Below are 15,303 nucleotides of genomic sequence, written 5' to 3'. Positions count from 1 at the left end.
AAGCACATTCTCTGACCACAATGGAATACAATTAGAAGTCAATAACCATCAGAGACTTAGAAAATTCACAAATACCTGGAGGTTAAACAACACACTCCTAAACAATCAGTGGGTTAAAGAAGAAATAGCAAGAGAAATTGCTAAATATATAGAGACGAATGAAAATGAGAACACAACATACCAAAACCTATGGGATGCAGCAAAAGCAGTGCTAAGGGGGAAATTTATAGCACTAAACGCATATATTAAAAAGGAAGAAAGAGCCAAAATCAAAGAACTAAGGGATCAACTGAAGAAGCTAGAAAATGAACAGCAAACCAATCCTAAACCAGGTACAAGAAAAGAAATAACAAGGATTAAAGCAGAAATAAATGACATAGAGAACAAAAAAACAATAGAGAGGATAAATATCACCAAAAGTTGGTTCTTTGAGAAGATCAACAAGATTGACAAGCCCCTAGCTAGACTGACAAAATCAAAAAGAGAGAAGACCCATATAAACAAAATAATGAATGAAAAAGGTGACATAACTGCAGATCCTGAAGAAATTAAAAAAAATATAAGAGGATATTATGAACAACTGTATGGCAACAAACTGGATAATGTAGAAGAAATGGACAATTTCCTGGAAACATATGAACAACCTAGACTGACCAGAGAAGAAATAGAAGACCTCAACCAACCCATCACAAGCAAAGAGATCCAATCAGTCATCAAAAATCTTCCCACAAATAAATGGCCAGGGCCAGATGGCTTCACAGGGGAATTCTACCAAACTTTCCAGAAAGAACTGACACCAATCTTTCTCAAACTCTTTCAAAACACTGAAGAAAATGGAACACTACCTAACTCATTTTATGAAGCTAACATCAATCTAATACCAAAACCAGGCAAAGATGCTACAAAAAAGGAAAACTACCGGCCAATCTCCCTAATGAATATAGATGCAAAAATCCTCAACAAAATACTTGCAAATCGAATCCAAAGACACATTAAAAAAATCATACACCATGACCAAGTGGGGTTTATTCCAGGCATGCAAGGATGGTTCAACGTAAGAAAATCAATCAATGTATTACAACACATTAACAAGTCAAAAGGGAAAAATCAATTGATCATCTCAATAGATGCTGAAAAAGCATTTGACAAAATCCAACATCCGTTTTTGATAAAAACACTTCAAAAGGTAGGACTTGAAGGAAACTTCCTCAACATGATAAAGAGCATATATGAAAAACCCACAGCCAGCATAGTACTCAATGGTGAGAGACTGAAAGCCTTCCCTCTAAGATCAGGAACAAGACAAGGATGCCCGCTGTCACCACTGTTATTCAACATTGTGCTGGAAGTGCTAGCCAGGGCAATCCGGCAAGACAAAGAAATAAAAGGCATGCAAATTGGAAAAGAAGAAGTAAAACTGTCATTGTTTGCAGATGATATGATCTTATATCTAGAAAACCCTGAGGAAAAAAAAAAAAAAAAAAGAAGTACAATTAGAGTTCCAGAAGAATAAAATAAATAACAGAGAAGCAAAATTTGAAGAGATGATAGCTGACAATTTTCCAGAGTTGAAGAAAGCCATGAATGACTGAAAATAACTCCAAATTTTGAACAAGATAAAGATATATTCATGTCTAAAACATTATGGTGAATCTAGAAAACATAAAGGAATTAAAAAATCTTTCATCATATAAATGTTCCAATAGACACAAAAGTAGAAAGAATAGTGAAATGTGCCCCCATGCATCTATCACCCAGCTTCAACAATTATCAGCATATGGCCAGTCTTGTTTCACCGACCATCCACCATCCGCCATCATCCCTCCTTCTCCTCCCACTCTGAATTATTTTAAAGTGATTTTCAGATATGACATAATTTCATCTGTTAATTGTTTATTAAATGTATCTCTAAAAGATAGAGACTCATTTTAAAAATAATAGTTAGGATCCAAAATTCCCCAATTGTCTCAGAACTCTCTTCAATAGTTGGTTTGTTTGAATCAGGAGGCAAACAAAATCTACATGTCACTTTTAGTATTACAAAGTCTCATGCTTCTTTTAATTTATAACCATCCCTTCCCCCCTCCATTTTTTTTTTTGCCTTTTATTTGTTGAAGACATGGAGTTATTTATTTAGCCTATAGAATCCCACACATTGTGGATTTGGCTGACTACATTTTTGAGGTGTTGTTTAACGTGTCCCTCTATATCCTGTGTTTCCTGTATACTGGTAGTTAGATCTAGAGGCTTGATGAGATTCAGATTAATTTTTATGCAAGACTGTTTCATACTGTGCTGTATTTACATCACCCCACGAAGCACATAATGTCTGAATGTCTAGAGAGAGAGTCTTAAAAATTACCAAAATGAAAAGGTAGATTATTAACAAATGAAAGATAATAGATTTACAACAAACTTCTGAACAGCAATAACAGATGCCAGAAGACAAAGGAATGAGATCTCTAAGGTTCTAATGGGAATATCTGTGATACTAAGATTTTCTACTCAACTAAACTAATTCCTGAGTGAGGATGAAAGAAAGACACTCTGGAGAGCCTTGAAATGGCAAAATATAACACCACAGCCCCTGATCAAAGGACAAAGAAAAGCATGTGATGCAAGAAAAATGGTGAGCACAGAAATTGATAAAATAGAAGCAAATTGAACAATATTGACTGGAAAAAGTCTTAATTAGCTCTTTTGGTTTTTAGAAAGTGGCTCTAAAACTCTTGACAAGAATAACAAATAGGTTCGTATCTGGGGATGGGGGAGCTGTTCAGTGCGTAGTTAAGACATGCTAAGATCCTTTTTGTGTTTGGAAGGATGACAGAAATACTCAATAATTTTGGACTCTGTAATAAGGTTGTTATGTGTGTACGTTGATTTTAAAATATTTATGCATAAAATAATATATAACAGATCTGTTTCAAAATATTTCAGTGGCTGGTGGAGAGAGGGGTGAGGGGTAAATAGGTTTTAGATGAAACAAAGCTGAGCCCTGTGCTCTGGGAAAACAGTGATGATTAAGATCCACTCCCTCACTCCCCACCTTCTGTGTTCCACAAAAGAGCTTACTGCAAAAATCCACCCTTCTCCATATGATTTAGATAAGATTCATGGACCATGTTGTTTACCTATGACAATGCCAGACATGGACCCTCCAAATTTCCATTCTTTGTCTCATAAATGATTAGGTGAACCATTTGTCTCCACTTGACAAAATGCCCAATAACTTGACTAAATTTTAGTCAGGCTTCTCTCCTTCCTCCAGGTCCCTAGACTTTGGCCCACCTTTGATCTTAAGCAAGCATTGGGAACTTAAGAAAGAAATGGAATTCAGACCTCCAACCCCACAACTTAATACCCCTACTGAGAATCAACTGACCACGAAGAAAAACATTTCCTGTTCAGTTGCTCACACTCCACTCCCCCACATCCAGTTCCTTCTAGCCTTGTTTTACTTCTCCCTAAAAAACAAAGTCCTTTGTCTTTACTCTGAGACAACTGCAGATCTTGTGATCTGAGCATTCACCCTATTGCTGGACTTCTCAAATTAAGTCTTTCCTTATCTGAGTCCAGATTTATTTTTTATTTGACAGACATGTGATATTATATCAATCTTTCTACTTTTGTATGTGTCTAAATTTCCATAACAAAAAGTTTTAAAAACAATGTATGTTGTTAAGGGAAGCCACTAAAAGAACAGAAAACAAATTTTATGTCAAATGAGCAGAAGGAAAAAAAGAAAATTTCAACAGAAGGCAGGGAAGGAGAAAAATAAGGAAAGAAGAATAAATGGAAGATATAAAATAACATGGTGTTGGTAAATATAACCAAAACTATCTCCTGGGTTTTCTAAGAACCAACACAGAAGTTCAACTCTCTGAACTAGCATAGAATTAAGTGACAAACATCCTCTTTGGCAAGTCCTTACTGAGATGCTTGACCCAAAAAGTCAACTGAAGCCCCTGGTAAAGCACTTCTGGCCCCATTTTTTTAAAAGCCCCGCTTAGACTTAACTCACCCCTTTAAGACTAACAGGCCCCTGCTACTGTTATCCAGCAAGAGCTTACTGCTCGATACCAAAGAATTCGACGCAGTGACACCAGGATTTCGAGACAAGAGTTTTATTACAGGGCAGCTAAGTAAGGAGACAGGAGGAAAAAGCTCAGATCAGTCTCCCCAGGTCTATAAAGAGCTTAAGGTTTTTAGAAGATTACACAAAGGGGGGGAGGAGATAGTGATGCTGGCAGATATTGATTGGCTATATTTTGGTCACATGTGTGGGTCTGACAAGCCCTTGAGCACTGACAAAAGCCAGCTGGGGGAAACATAAAGTGGGTGTATAAAGAGGGCTGTAAATAAGGACAAGCAAGCATCCGGTTACAACAGAGCTGTAAATTGCTCAGTTATCATAACACTGCAATAAAATGTAAAGAAAGTAAGCTAAAATAACTAACTACAATGAAAATAAATAAGCTAAAATAAAAACTAGTTACAAGTAAAGGAAATAAGCTAAAATAACACCTATAATTACACGTAAAACCGCTATGGTCAACAGAATTTAATCAATTTCCTTTTTTCTGCCCCCAGACTTCCAGCTCTAAAGTTGCTTTCACTTTTGCAAGTAAAAGGTTTCCTTTCTGCAGCAAACTTAGTGTCCTGAATAAAATGCTGTAAACTGCAACTGGACTCCAATTTGCCTTCCTACAGAATAAATAAGACTAAATGTATGTTGCAATAACCAGTATAGACATTCATCTGTTAAGAGGCAGAATCTATCAGATTGAACTGAAAATTGTGCAGACCATGAGGACCTCATACTAATCTCCCAAAGAGCTTCAGATCTTCCCAAATCTGATGAAACTTGTGTTCTGGAATTTTTGAGGATGTGATGGTTACTTTTATGTGTCAACTTGACTAGGTTATAGTGTCCAGTTGCTTTTTTTAAACACTGGCCTAGAGGTTGCTGTGGAGGTATTTTGTAGATGGGATTAGCATCTGCAATCAGTAGACTGGCCTCTGCCACAGATAATTCAAGACTGCAAAATCAACTCTTAGTGGGTGAGCAAACTTAAATATACACATACCCTGCTGCTTCTGTTTCTCTGGAGAACCCTGCCTGATACAACGGAGTACATCAAGAGTTTCAGGTTTGAAATCTCAGGGAGTTGTTACGAAGTATCCTTTCCCCCCTATTTTCCAAGCCTGAGTCTCTAGGCTTCTTGGTGAATCCATGAGCCACCTCAAAGCTTTCTCTCGATACTTTCAATTTTAGCTTAGTAGATTCGTTGTTGCTTATGAGGCGTAGAAGTTTCCCACTAAAAGCACATAAAGTGCTTCAGGGATGGAGGCGTTAATTTTCCATATTATGTAATTCTACTATGTTTGGCAGGACTGGACCTTTCTTGTTAGTCAGCTGGCTCTCTTTTGATGTCAATATGTAACAGTTGAGAATCTTGCCCCTGCTCCTTCAAAAGGCAAGAAACACTAACACTCTGTAAGCCACCACCTCTAAGATGCCTGCTATCAGCCTTCCTCCCTTGTCCTGTTACCCTGAAAACTCTTTTGCTTAAGACTTATGCACTGATCAACATTCCAGATGATCTGCTAGCCGGGCCTGTAGTTTCTCTTTGGTGATGGGCCCCAAAGTCCTCTAGTGCCACATCTTTGGGCTTTGCTGAACAAGTGAAGATGTAGTCTATGTCAACCCAAATATGAAATCCTGGCCCAGAGTGAATTCCTTGTTCTGTACTGCAGGATACCCTGCACTGCTCTGAGCCTGTAATGGGACCTCACAGTGGGTGGCTGGTTCTCATCAGATTAAGTTCAGAATCTGGCTCTTGCAGTCATGTTTAAAAAGACACAGGAGACTGGAAGTGTAACAGTTTTATTACTGAAGATGTTAAGGCATTCACAAAATGCCCAGAAAAACCATTCCTTGGTTACATTTTTTAATTTCAGAGTCTCTTAGACTTGAACTTTCACTATATAATAGGAAAAAAAGGCTCTCAGAGACTTTCACAGTTAACAATAATTTTTCAGTTTTCTCAACGTCCTAGTACAAGTCGTCTGCAAAGTTTGTCTTCATTGGGACTTTGTATTTAGCAGAAGTTTGTCTCTGTTGGACTCTGACTCATACTTATTAATCTCTGACTTGTTTACATGTTTAGAATTCTTTGGGCTGCTTGTCCTAGTCACAGCTTCACTTTGGTGAAGTGTACATCTGGGGAGCGTACATCAGAGATATGTACGAGACACAGCCATTAGAGTCCTTACTATTATGCTTCTCTGAGTACTGATTTACAGCCAGGAAATGAGCAAATGGTTGCATTTGGTAATCAGCAAATTAAAACCTTAAATATAACATTTATTTGCCATTTTCCTTAACTGAAACAGCAGGTTGGATACTGCTTTTTAAAGAGATACTGTACGTTTTGTGTACACAATACATAATGTTTAACAAATTTTATTACATACAAATGGATTTAGAGAAAACCTTCAGAGTATTTTCCCAAATGATTGATAGAACGAAAAAAAAAAAAGTAAGAGATAGGGACACAGGGGGCATAAATCATAGAATCACTTAGAACTTTGGTGGTGATGCACCCGAGATGATCTCGTCTCAGTGAAGAGCTGATTTTTCCTGTTATCTACTGGCTACAAGCAGATCAACAAAGCTGATTGTCAAAAGATGAAATGGTGGCTGCTTGTATCCTAGGACTTTTGATAGAAGTAGCTGCTCCATAGTCACCAAAGATACAGTTTATTGACATGGGTCCATGATAATGTATGTTTGAGAACATATCCATTGAAGTACATTTTGAACGTAAATCAGAAATTCATGAAACTACTGGATTGGCCACTTATAATATATGGAAGAAGACTGTCCCTATACAAAGGGTTCACAATCTGAACTGGCCCTTTAAAATGGAAAACAGTATCAGAGTAACATTATAAACAACTCAAATATGAAAAAACAAAAACAAAACATATTACAATATATAATTATTGACAACTTTTCTTTTAGGTAAGATTTTCAGAAAATCCAGGGATAGATTTTATATCACAAAATGGTCCATATCGCCCAAAGATGTCTTTTGATTGGACAGTAAAGTAGTATTTGTTGGAAAATAAAAATTGAGATAAAGTACAAGCCATCGGAAGAGGTAAAGCTTTGATTTCTCCAATTTTCTTCCAAATCAGTTTATTGTTAGGGTTCTCATGGCACAGGAAGAGGTGGTAGCTTTCCACAGGTGCACACTTGGGATTGATTTTGGTGATGTTCCAAGTCAGGGCGATGCCCCTGGGTCTCAGCACCCGTTTAACTTTGAGTTCAGGCTTCTGGGGAGGAAGTGTATCTCGGATTTTGTCTACTAGTTCAGGTTGGAGTGGTGGTGGTTCTGGGAGAGGTGGCAGGTGCTCAAAGGACTCAATCTAAAAGCACATTTGTAAAAAAGTTTAATGACTTGGTTTGGTGGGTACTGACGATTTATTTTAATGTGGTCAACTGCAGTTGTATAAACATATATTTCCCATTCTTCAATCCAATTATCAACATTAGAAGAACAAAAGGATGCTTCAAGAATATGTGAGGCTGAATCCAGTCTTTTCAAGCAGAAGCTTCTTTTGTAAGATTCCTATACTCTGGAATATCACTAATCCAGATTAGGTTAGGCATCAGACATTCTGGGTAAGTATTCTATCCTCATTTCCAAATTGTCTTTTTAGCTATTGCCATAATTTACATGAAAAGTGTCAGTGTATGACACTATCCATTTCCCTCTACTCTCATCAACAACAGCTATTACCCTTAAACCCAAAAGTTCTTCCAATTTGTTGGATAAAAAATGGATATTTTGCTTTAGTTTCTATAGCTTCTGGAAAATTCATCTGGATTATTTTAATTGCATAAATAAGTAGACTCACAAAAACACATTTTAAAAAGTATATTAAAGTGCTTTCAAAGAAACAATGTGACCCAATGTTTCTTCCAGATTATTTCACATTTGATTTGGAATGAATGTCTCTTACAGAGCATTTCATGGAAGTACCTGGGCTGCATTTTGTGCCACTGGGGTTGTCTCTTTTGAGTTTAAAACAGCTTTCGTAGGTGACTCCAGGGTGGACACTGGACTTTCTGTGAACACAAGGTATAAGAGGTAAAATTTACCTGCAAACAATCCCACAGCCTTTAAAGCAAAGAATAGTTTACAAGTTAGATGGTAATTAAATGCGACCTAATATTACAAAACCATAAAATATGAAGATACACTTTTTAACAGCCGTGTAAGATCCCAAAGGTCTTGTATAATTTTCCTTTCATGTGACAAAAAATTCCCCTCTTAAGGTAAATACTTAGCATAATGGAATTGGAAACTAGATACGTCACACATGGACGAGAGACCCCTGCTTGGTGGGGTCTTGGAGGTGAATTTGGTTCTGTTAGACTGCCAAGTGCGTCTGCAAGCACAGAGCTGGTTATAATCGTGTGTTGACAATGTGATGCACAAGGTCTGGGAATTCAAGGCAAAAATCATGCAGGCTGGGATTAAAGAAATCTCTACCAATGAAGTCTGTGTTTGCCTGGAGGGAATCAGGTATAACTGTAGACTGGGGGAAGGGAAAGAGGAGGGAGGAGGGACAGAATGGAGAAGGGATATTAGAGAGATGGTGGGAAGATAGGGGAAGTTTGGGTGGGAGGGAGAAAAGAGGGTAAAGTAGGTGCTAGAATGGTTTGAAAACAACTGGGGAGCACAGATCTGGAGGGTGGTAAGAAAAGGATTCATGATGAAAAGTAGTAATGCTAGGGAGATAAAAATTCCAGAAGTTTGGAGATCTCTAATAAGTAGTAAAAAACCATTTGAAGTCTATTGTACGACCAGTGTTAGAACTCTTTAATATATTTTGTAGATCTCCCCAAATGAAATTCCCTTTATTGCTTTTTTTTTTTTTACTTTTGACTGACAAGGATAATTAAGATTCTGTATTTTGTTTCAAAGTTAATCAGTCATTTTCTTTGCTAGATGTCGTCATAAATTCCTATATAAGACACAAAAAACCCTCTATAAGTGCATCATAAAGTGCACATGCACATTCCTAAGCATGACGTTATCTGTACTTAAACTATTCCTGCTGCATATCAGTAACTTCAAAGAGACATACTTAGGATCCTGCAAACCCTGCCTTGGCTCTGTGCTTTTCTTGCTCTTGCTCTTGCTCTATATAACTAACCTTCTGTCACCCACTGGGCAGTGTGGAGAGCTACCCTCAGCATCCTGCAAGCCACCCAGGACCAGCTTCCTGGTCTGTAAGTTCCCTAGTAAGCTATTATTTTACTAAATGGAGTGTCTTGCTTCGTTTTTCAGTCTTAAAGTGCTCATCGAACTTATTCTATAAATAAGTTCATGGCCAGCACCAGTATTAAAAAACCTTTTGAGAAGGGTTAATGACATTATGTTTTTAACTCTGTGAGTCTGTACAGCCTTTTTATACTGGTTGTATTAATCAAAACTAGGTTAGTGAAATAATAATCTGCAGGTTACTCATCACATGAGAGGTGAAACAAACAACCTCCTTAAAATTTTCAAGTGAACAGTTTTCTACAAAAAATTCTAAGAAATAAAATTTCCCATAACTAACATTCTATCTTTCAAGGTAATAAGTCATCAGACTCTTGGCAAATTAAAACAGGTTAAGACAGAAACTCAACTTTATAATGTTAAGAAGTGACAAAAGAGGACTTTCATCCTAACCTGGTTAATTGTTTATATCCTTAGTGTCATCACTGCCAATGTCTTGCAAATATTCTCCATCTTCTATCCTTATCTATATAAAAATGTGTAGTGTTACTTCAGTCTCTGTATTTGCAAAGCAACAGTAGCCAATACCCCATTATTTTAAGGTTCTTCATTGAACTGCTAGATGAAAATTGTGGCCGCTGGCTTCAACGTGCATTTAATTAAAGCAGAATTAAAGAAATATGAAGTTTATAATATTCAATTTGCTCAATATCAGAGCAAAATGCTTATTATAGAAAAATAAGGAAAATTCAAAATGAAGAGTATTTATAAAAACCAAATTCCCACCTATTCAGAGGCTATTAATCCTCTGATTTCTAGGTGTTTGACTTCTAGGTCCTTCGTGGTGTGTATATGAACATGTAGACATAGATATTCACTCATGTAAATATTTACATTAAAAAACAATTTTTAAGTTTGCATTTTTAAATGAACTTTCAGAGAAAACATTTATATACAATATAACACACACATTTTAATTGTTCTTCAAGTTTTGACAAAGGCATACACTTATGAAATCAGCAACAAAGTCAAGACATAGAATCTTTCTATCACTCTAAAAGTTCTTCAGTATCCCTTCTCAGTCAGTTCCTCTCTGGTCCTATGAAACCACTGGTATGCTATCACTCAAGATTAGATCTGCCTTTTCTAGAATTTCACATAAATCAAATCACACAGTATGTAGGATTCTTTTGCCCAGCATTATGTTTCTGAGATTTGCCCATGTTGCATACATCATGATTGATGTATTATCTGTTCATTTTATTACTGAATAGTATTCAGTTGCATGGATTTGCTAGAATTTATCCATTCATCAGGTGATGGACATTTGTGTTGTTTCTAGTTTGGGGCTATTATGTATAAAGTTGCGATGAACATTTGTGTCCAAGTCTTTGTGTGGACATAGGTTTTCATTTCTCTTGGGTAAATTCTTAACAGCAGAATAACACTGTTTGGTAAGGGTACAGCTGTTTTAAGAAACTGTCAAACCTCTACCATTTTACATTCCTACCACAAAGCGTAAGAATTCCAGGCTGCTCCACATCCTTGTCCACTTTTCGTATTTTCAACTGTTGTAATTTCAGCCATCCTAGTGGATGTGTAGTAGTAGCTTATCATGGTCTTAAATTGCCTAATGAATAATGATGTTGAGCATGTCTTCTTGTGCTTATTTTCTGTATTAGTACTCTGAAGTTGCTGTAATGAAGCCCCACAAATTGGGTGGCATAAAACATCAGAAATTTATTTCTTCACAGTTCCAGATGGTAGAAGTCCAAAATGAAGACATCAGCAGGACCACGCTGCCTCCAAAGCCTCTGAGGAAGAATCCTTCATTGCCTCTTTTAGATTTGGGTGGTTGCTGGCAAGTCTTGGTGTTCACTGGATTGAGGCAGAAAAACTACAATCTCTGCCTCTATCTTCACATGGCCATCTTCTTCTCTGTGTGTGTTTGTGTCCAAATTTCTTCCTCCTTATAAGAACTGAATTAGGGCCCACTCTAACTTAGTAAGACTTCGTCTTCACTTGATTACATCTCCAAGACTCTGTTATCCAAGTAATGTCACATCCACAGGTACTGGGGGTTATGACTTCCACATATCTTTTTTGGGGGACACACTAAATGTGTGTCCATATCTTCTTTAATGAAGTACCTTATAAATTTTGCAATCCCATATCTTTTTTAATTCATTTTTATTGAGATTATTCAGATACCATGCAGTCATACAAAACAAAGTATACATTCAATTGTTTACACTACCATTATATAGGTGTGCATTCATCACCAAAATTAATTTTTGACATTTTCATTACCAAACACACAAAAATAATAAGAATAAAAATTCAAGTGAAAAAGAACAATTAAAGTAAAAAAGAACACTGGGTGACTTTTTTTCTTTTTCTTCCCCCATTTTTCTACTCATCCATCCATAAACTAGACAAAGGGGAGTGTGGTCCATATGGCTTTCCCAATCACATTGTCACCCCTCATAAGCTACATTTTTATACAACCATCTTCAGGATTCATGGGTTCTGGGTTGTAGTTTGATAGTTTCAGGTATTTAATGCTAGCTATTCCAATTCATTAGACTATAAAAGGTGTTTTCTATATTGTGAGTAAGAGTGCCCACCACAGTGATCTCTTGGCTCCTTTTGGAATCTCTCTGACACTGAAGCTTATTTCATTTCCTTTCACATCTCCCTTTTGGTCAAGATGTTCTCCATCCCATGATGCCGGGTCTAGATTCCTCCCTGGGAGTCATATTCCACGTTGCCAGGGAGATTCACTCCCCTGGGTGTCTGATCCCATGTAGCGGGGAGGGCAGTGATTTCACCTGCCAAGTTGGCTTAGCTAGAGAGAGAGGGCCACATCTGAGCAACAAAGAGGCATTCAGGAGGAGACTCTTAGGCACAATTATAGGGAGGCCTAACCTCTCCTTTGCAGCAACAGTCTTCCCAAGGGAAAGTCCAGCAACAGTCTTCCCAAGGGCTCAGACCATCACACCACCAGTCCCCTATGTCTGTGAGCACATAAGCAACCATCGAGGTGTGGAAGCCCGATACCCCTGTATTCTCCACCAGCAACTCAAGGGGGCTCTGCATATTTTTTTCATTTTTTTTTTTAATTCTTTTTTTAAAAATCAACTATATAAAAAAAATTTTAAAAAAATACAATAAAAAAAACTTCAAACCATAACAAGGGAGTAAGAAAAAGAAAACTAACCTAACTACTTTACTTCCAACATGTTCCTACTCTATCCCAAGAAAATAACCTAATACAGCAACATTTCTGTGAACTTGTTCCTACCATACCCATCAGAAATTAACAGACCATAGTCATTCTTGGGCATTCCCAGAACCTTAAATTTACCCACAATAGCTTTCTGTTCTTATTGGGTTATCATTCCCCCTTCCTTAATTGCTCTCTATCGCTAGTTCCCTGACATACATTATAAACCATTTGTTTTACATTTTTCAATGTTCACATTAGTGATAGCATATAATATTTCTCTTTTCCTGCCTGGCTTATTTTGCTCAGCATTACGTCTTCAAGGTTCATCCATGTTGTCATATGTTTTACGACACTGTTCCTTCTTACAGCTGCGTAGTATTTCGTTGTGTGTATCTACCACATTTTATTTATCCACTCATCTGTTGAAGGACATTTGGATTGTTTCCATCTCTTGGCAACTGTGAATAATGCTGCTATGAACACTGGCATGCACATATCTGTTTGTGTCACAGCTTTCAGATCTTTCGGGTATATACCGAGAAGTGCAATCGCTGGATCGAAGGATAACTCTCTAGTCTCTAAGGAAGTGCCAGACTGACTTCCAGAGTGGCTGAACCATTATACAGTCCCACCAACAATGAATGAGTTCCAATTTCTCCACATCCTCTCCAGCATTTGTACTTTCCTGTTTGTTTAATGACAGCCATTCTAAATGGTGTGAGATGGTATCTCATTGTGGTCTTAATTTGCATCTCTCTAATAGCAAGTGAAACTGAACATTTTTTCATGTGTTTCTTGGCTATTTGTATTTCCTCTTCAGAGAACTGTCTTTTCATATCTTTTGCCCATTTTATAATTGGGCTGCCTGTACTATCGTCATTGAGTTGTAGGATGTCTTTATATATGCAAGGTATCAGTCTTTTGTCAGATACATGGTTTCCAGAAATTTTTTCCCATTGAGTTGGCTGCCTCTTCACCTTTTTGAGAAATTCTTTTGAGGTACAGAAACTTCTAAGCTTGAGGAGTTCCCATTTATCTATTTTTTCTTTTGTTCCTCGTGCTTTGGGTGTAAAGTCTAGGAAGTGGCCGCCTAATACAAGATCTTGAAGATGTTTTCCTACATTATCTTCTAGGAGTTTCATGGTACTGTCTTTTATACTGAGATCCTTGATCCACTTTGGGTTAATTTTTGTGTAGAGTGTGAAGTAGGGGTCCTCTTTCATTCTTTTGGATATGGATATCCAACTCCCCCAGCCCCATTTGTTGAAAAGACTGTTACGTCCCAGTTCAGTGGTTTCGGGGCCTTATTAAAGATCAGTCGGCCATAGATCTGGGGTCTATCTCTGAACTCTCAATTCAATTCTATTGATCAATATGTCTTTGTGCCAGTATGATGCTGTTTTGACAACTGTGGCTTTATAAGCTTCAAAGTCAGGGAGTGTGACTCCTCCCACTTCATTTTTCTTTTTTAGAGTGTTTTTAGCAATTCGAGGGATCTTCCCTTTCCAAATAAATTTGATAACTAGCTTTTCCAAGTCTGCAAAGTTGTTGGAATTTTGATTGGGATTGCATTGAATCTGTAGATGAGTTTGGGTAGAATTGACATCTTAATGACATTTAGCCTTCCTATCCATGAATATGGAATATTTTTCCATCTTTTTAAGGTCCCCTTCTATTTCTTTTAGTAGAGTCATGTAGTTTTCTTTGTATAGGTCTTTTACGTCTTTGGTTAAGTTTATTCCTAGGTACCTGATTTTTTTAGTTGCTACTGAAAATGGTATCTTTTCTTGAGTCTCTTCAATTTGTTCATTTCTAGCATATAGAAACATTACTGACTTATGTGCATTAATCTTGTATCTCATTACTCTGCTAAATTTGTTTATTAGCTCTAGTAGCTGTATTGTCGATTTCTCAGGGTTTTCCAGATATAAGATTATATCATCTGCAAACAATGACACTTTTACTTCTTCCTTTCCAATTTGGATGTCTTTTATTTCTTTGTCTTGCCGGATTGCCCTGGCTAGCACTTCCAGCACAATGTTGAATAACAGTGATGACAGCAGGCATCCTTGTCTTGTTCCTGATCTTAGAGGGAAGGCTTTCAGTCTCTCACCATTGAGTACTATGCTGGCTGTGGGTTTTTCATATACGCTCTTTATCATATTGAAGAAGTTTCTTTCAATTCCTACCTTTTGAAGTGTTTTTATCAAAAAGGGATGTTGGATTTTGTTGAATGCTTTTTCAGCATCTATTGAGATGATCATTTGATTTTTCTCTTTTGATTTGTTAATGTGTTGTATTATATTGATTGATTTTCTTATGCTGAACCATCCTTGCATGCCTGGAATGAACCCCAACTGGTCATGGTGTATGATTTTTTAAATGTGTCTTTGGATTCGATTTGGAAGTATTTTGTTGAGAATTTTTGCATCTATATTCATTAGGGAGATAGGCTTGTAGTTTTCCTTTTCTGTGGCATCTTTGACTGGTTTTGGTATTAGATTGATGTTAGCTTCATAAAATGACTTAGGTAGTGTTCCATTTTCTTCTATGTTTTGAAAGAGTTTGAGTAAGATTGGTGTCAGTTCTTTTTGGAAACTTTGGTAGAATTCTCCTGTGAAGCCATCTGGCCCTGGCCATTTATTTGTGGGAAGATTTTTGATGACTGATTGGATCTCTTTGTTTGTGATTCATTGGTTGAGGTCTTCCAGTTCTTCTCTGGTCAGTCTAGGTTGTTCATATGTTTCCAGGAAATTGTCCATTTCCTCTACA

The 15,303-nt window shown here is 37.1% G+C and overlaps 1 protein-coding gene across 4 annotated transcripts in view; it reads right to left on the bottom strand.

Moving 5' to 3' along the window:
* Positions 1-5,876: 5,876 nt before the first annotated feature.
* ATF7IP2 (activating transcription factor 7 interacting protein 2) overlaps positions 5,877-15,303 on the bottom strand; it is a 95,351-nt gene continuing 85,924 nt past the window's right edge. For all 4 annotated transcript variants that reach the window (XM_037815425.1, XM_037815428.1, XM_037815426.1 and 1 more), the window contains 2 exons: positions 8,055-8,140; positions 5,877-7,437 (listed from right to left, as the gene is read on the bottom strand). In XM_037815425.1, coding sequence (XP_037671353.1) covers positions 7,027-7,437; positions 8,055-8,140 — 497 coding nt within the window. In that variant the 3' untranslated portion in view covers positions 5,877-7,026. The remainder of the gene's footprint in view (positions 7,438-8,054; positions 8,141-15,303) is intronic.

The sequence above is a fragment of the Choloepus didactylus genome, chromosome 21 (genome assembly GCF_015220235.1).
Source record: "Choloepus didactylus isolate mChoDid1 chromosome 21, mChoDid1.pri, whole genome shotgun sequence".
Classification (NCBI taxonomy): Eukaryota; Metazoa; Chordata; class Mammalia; order Pilosa; family Megalonychidae; genus Choloepus; species Choloepus didactylus.
This window is presented reverse-complemented; position numbering and strand designations above follow the sequence as displayed.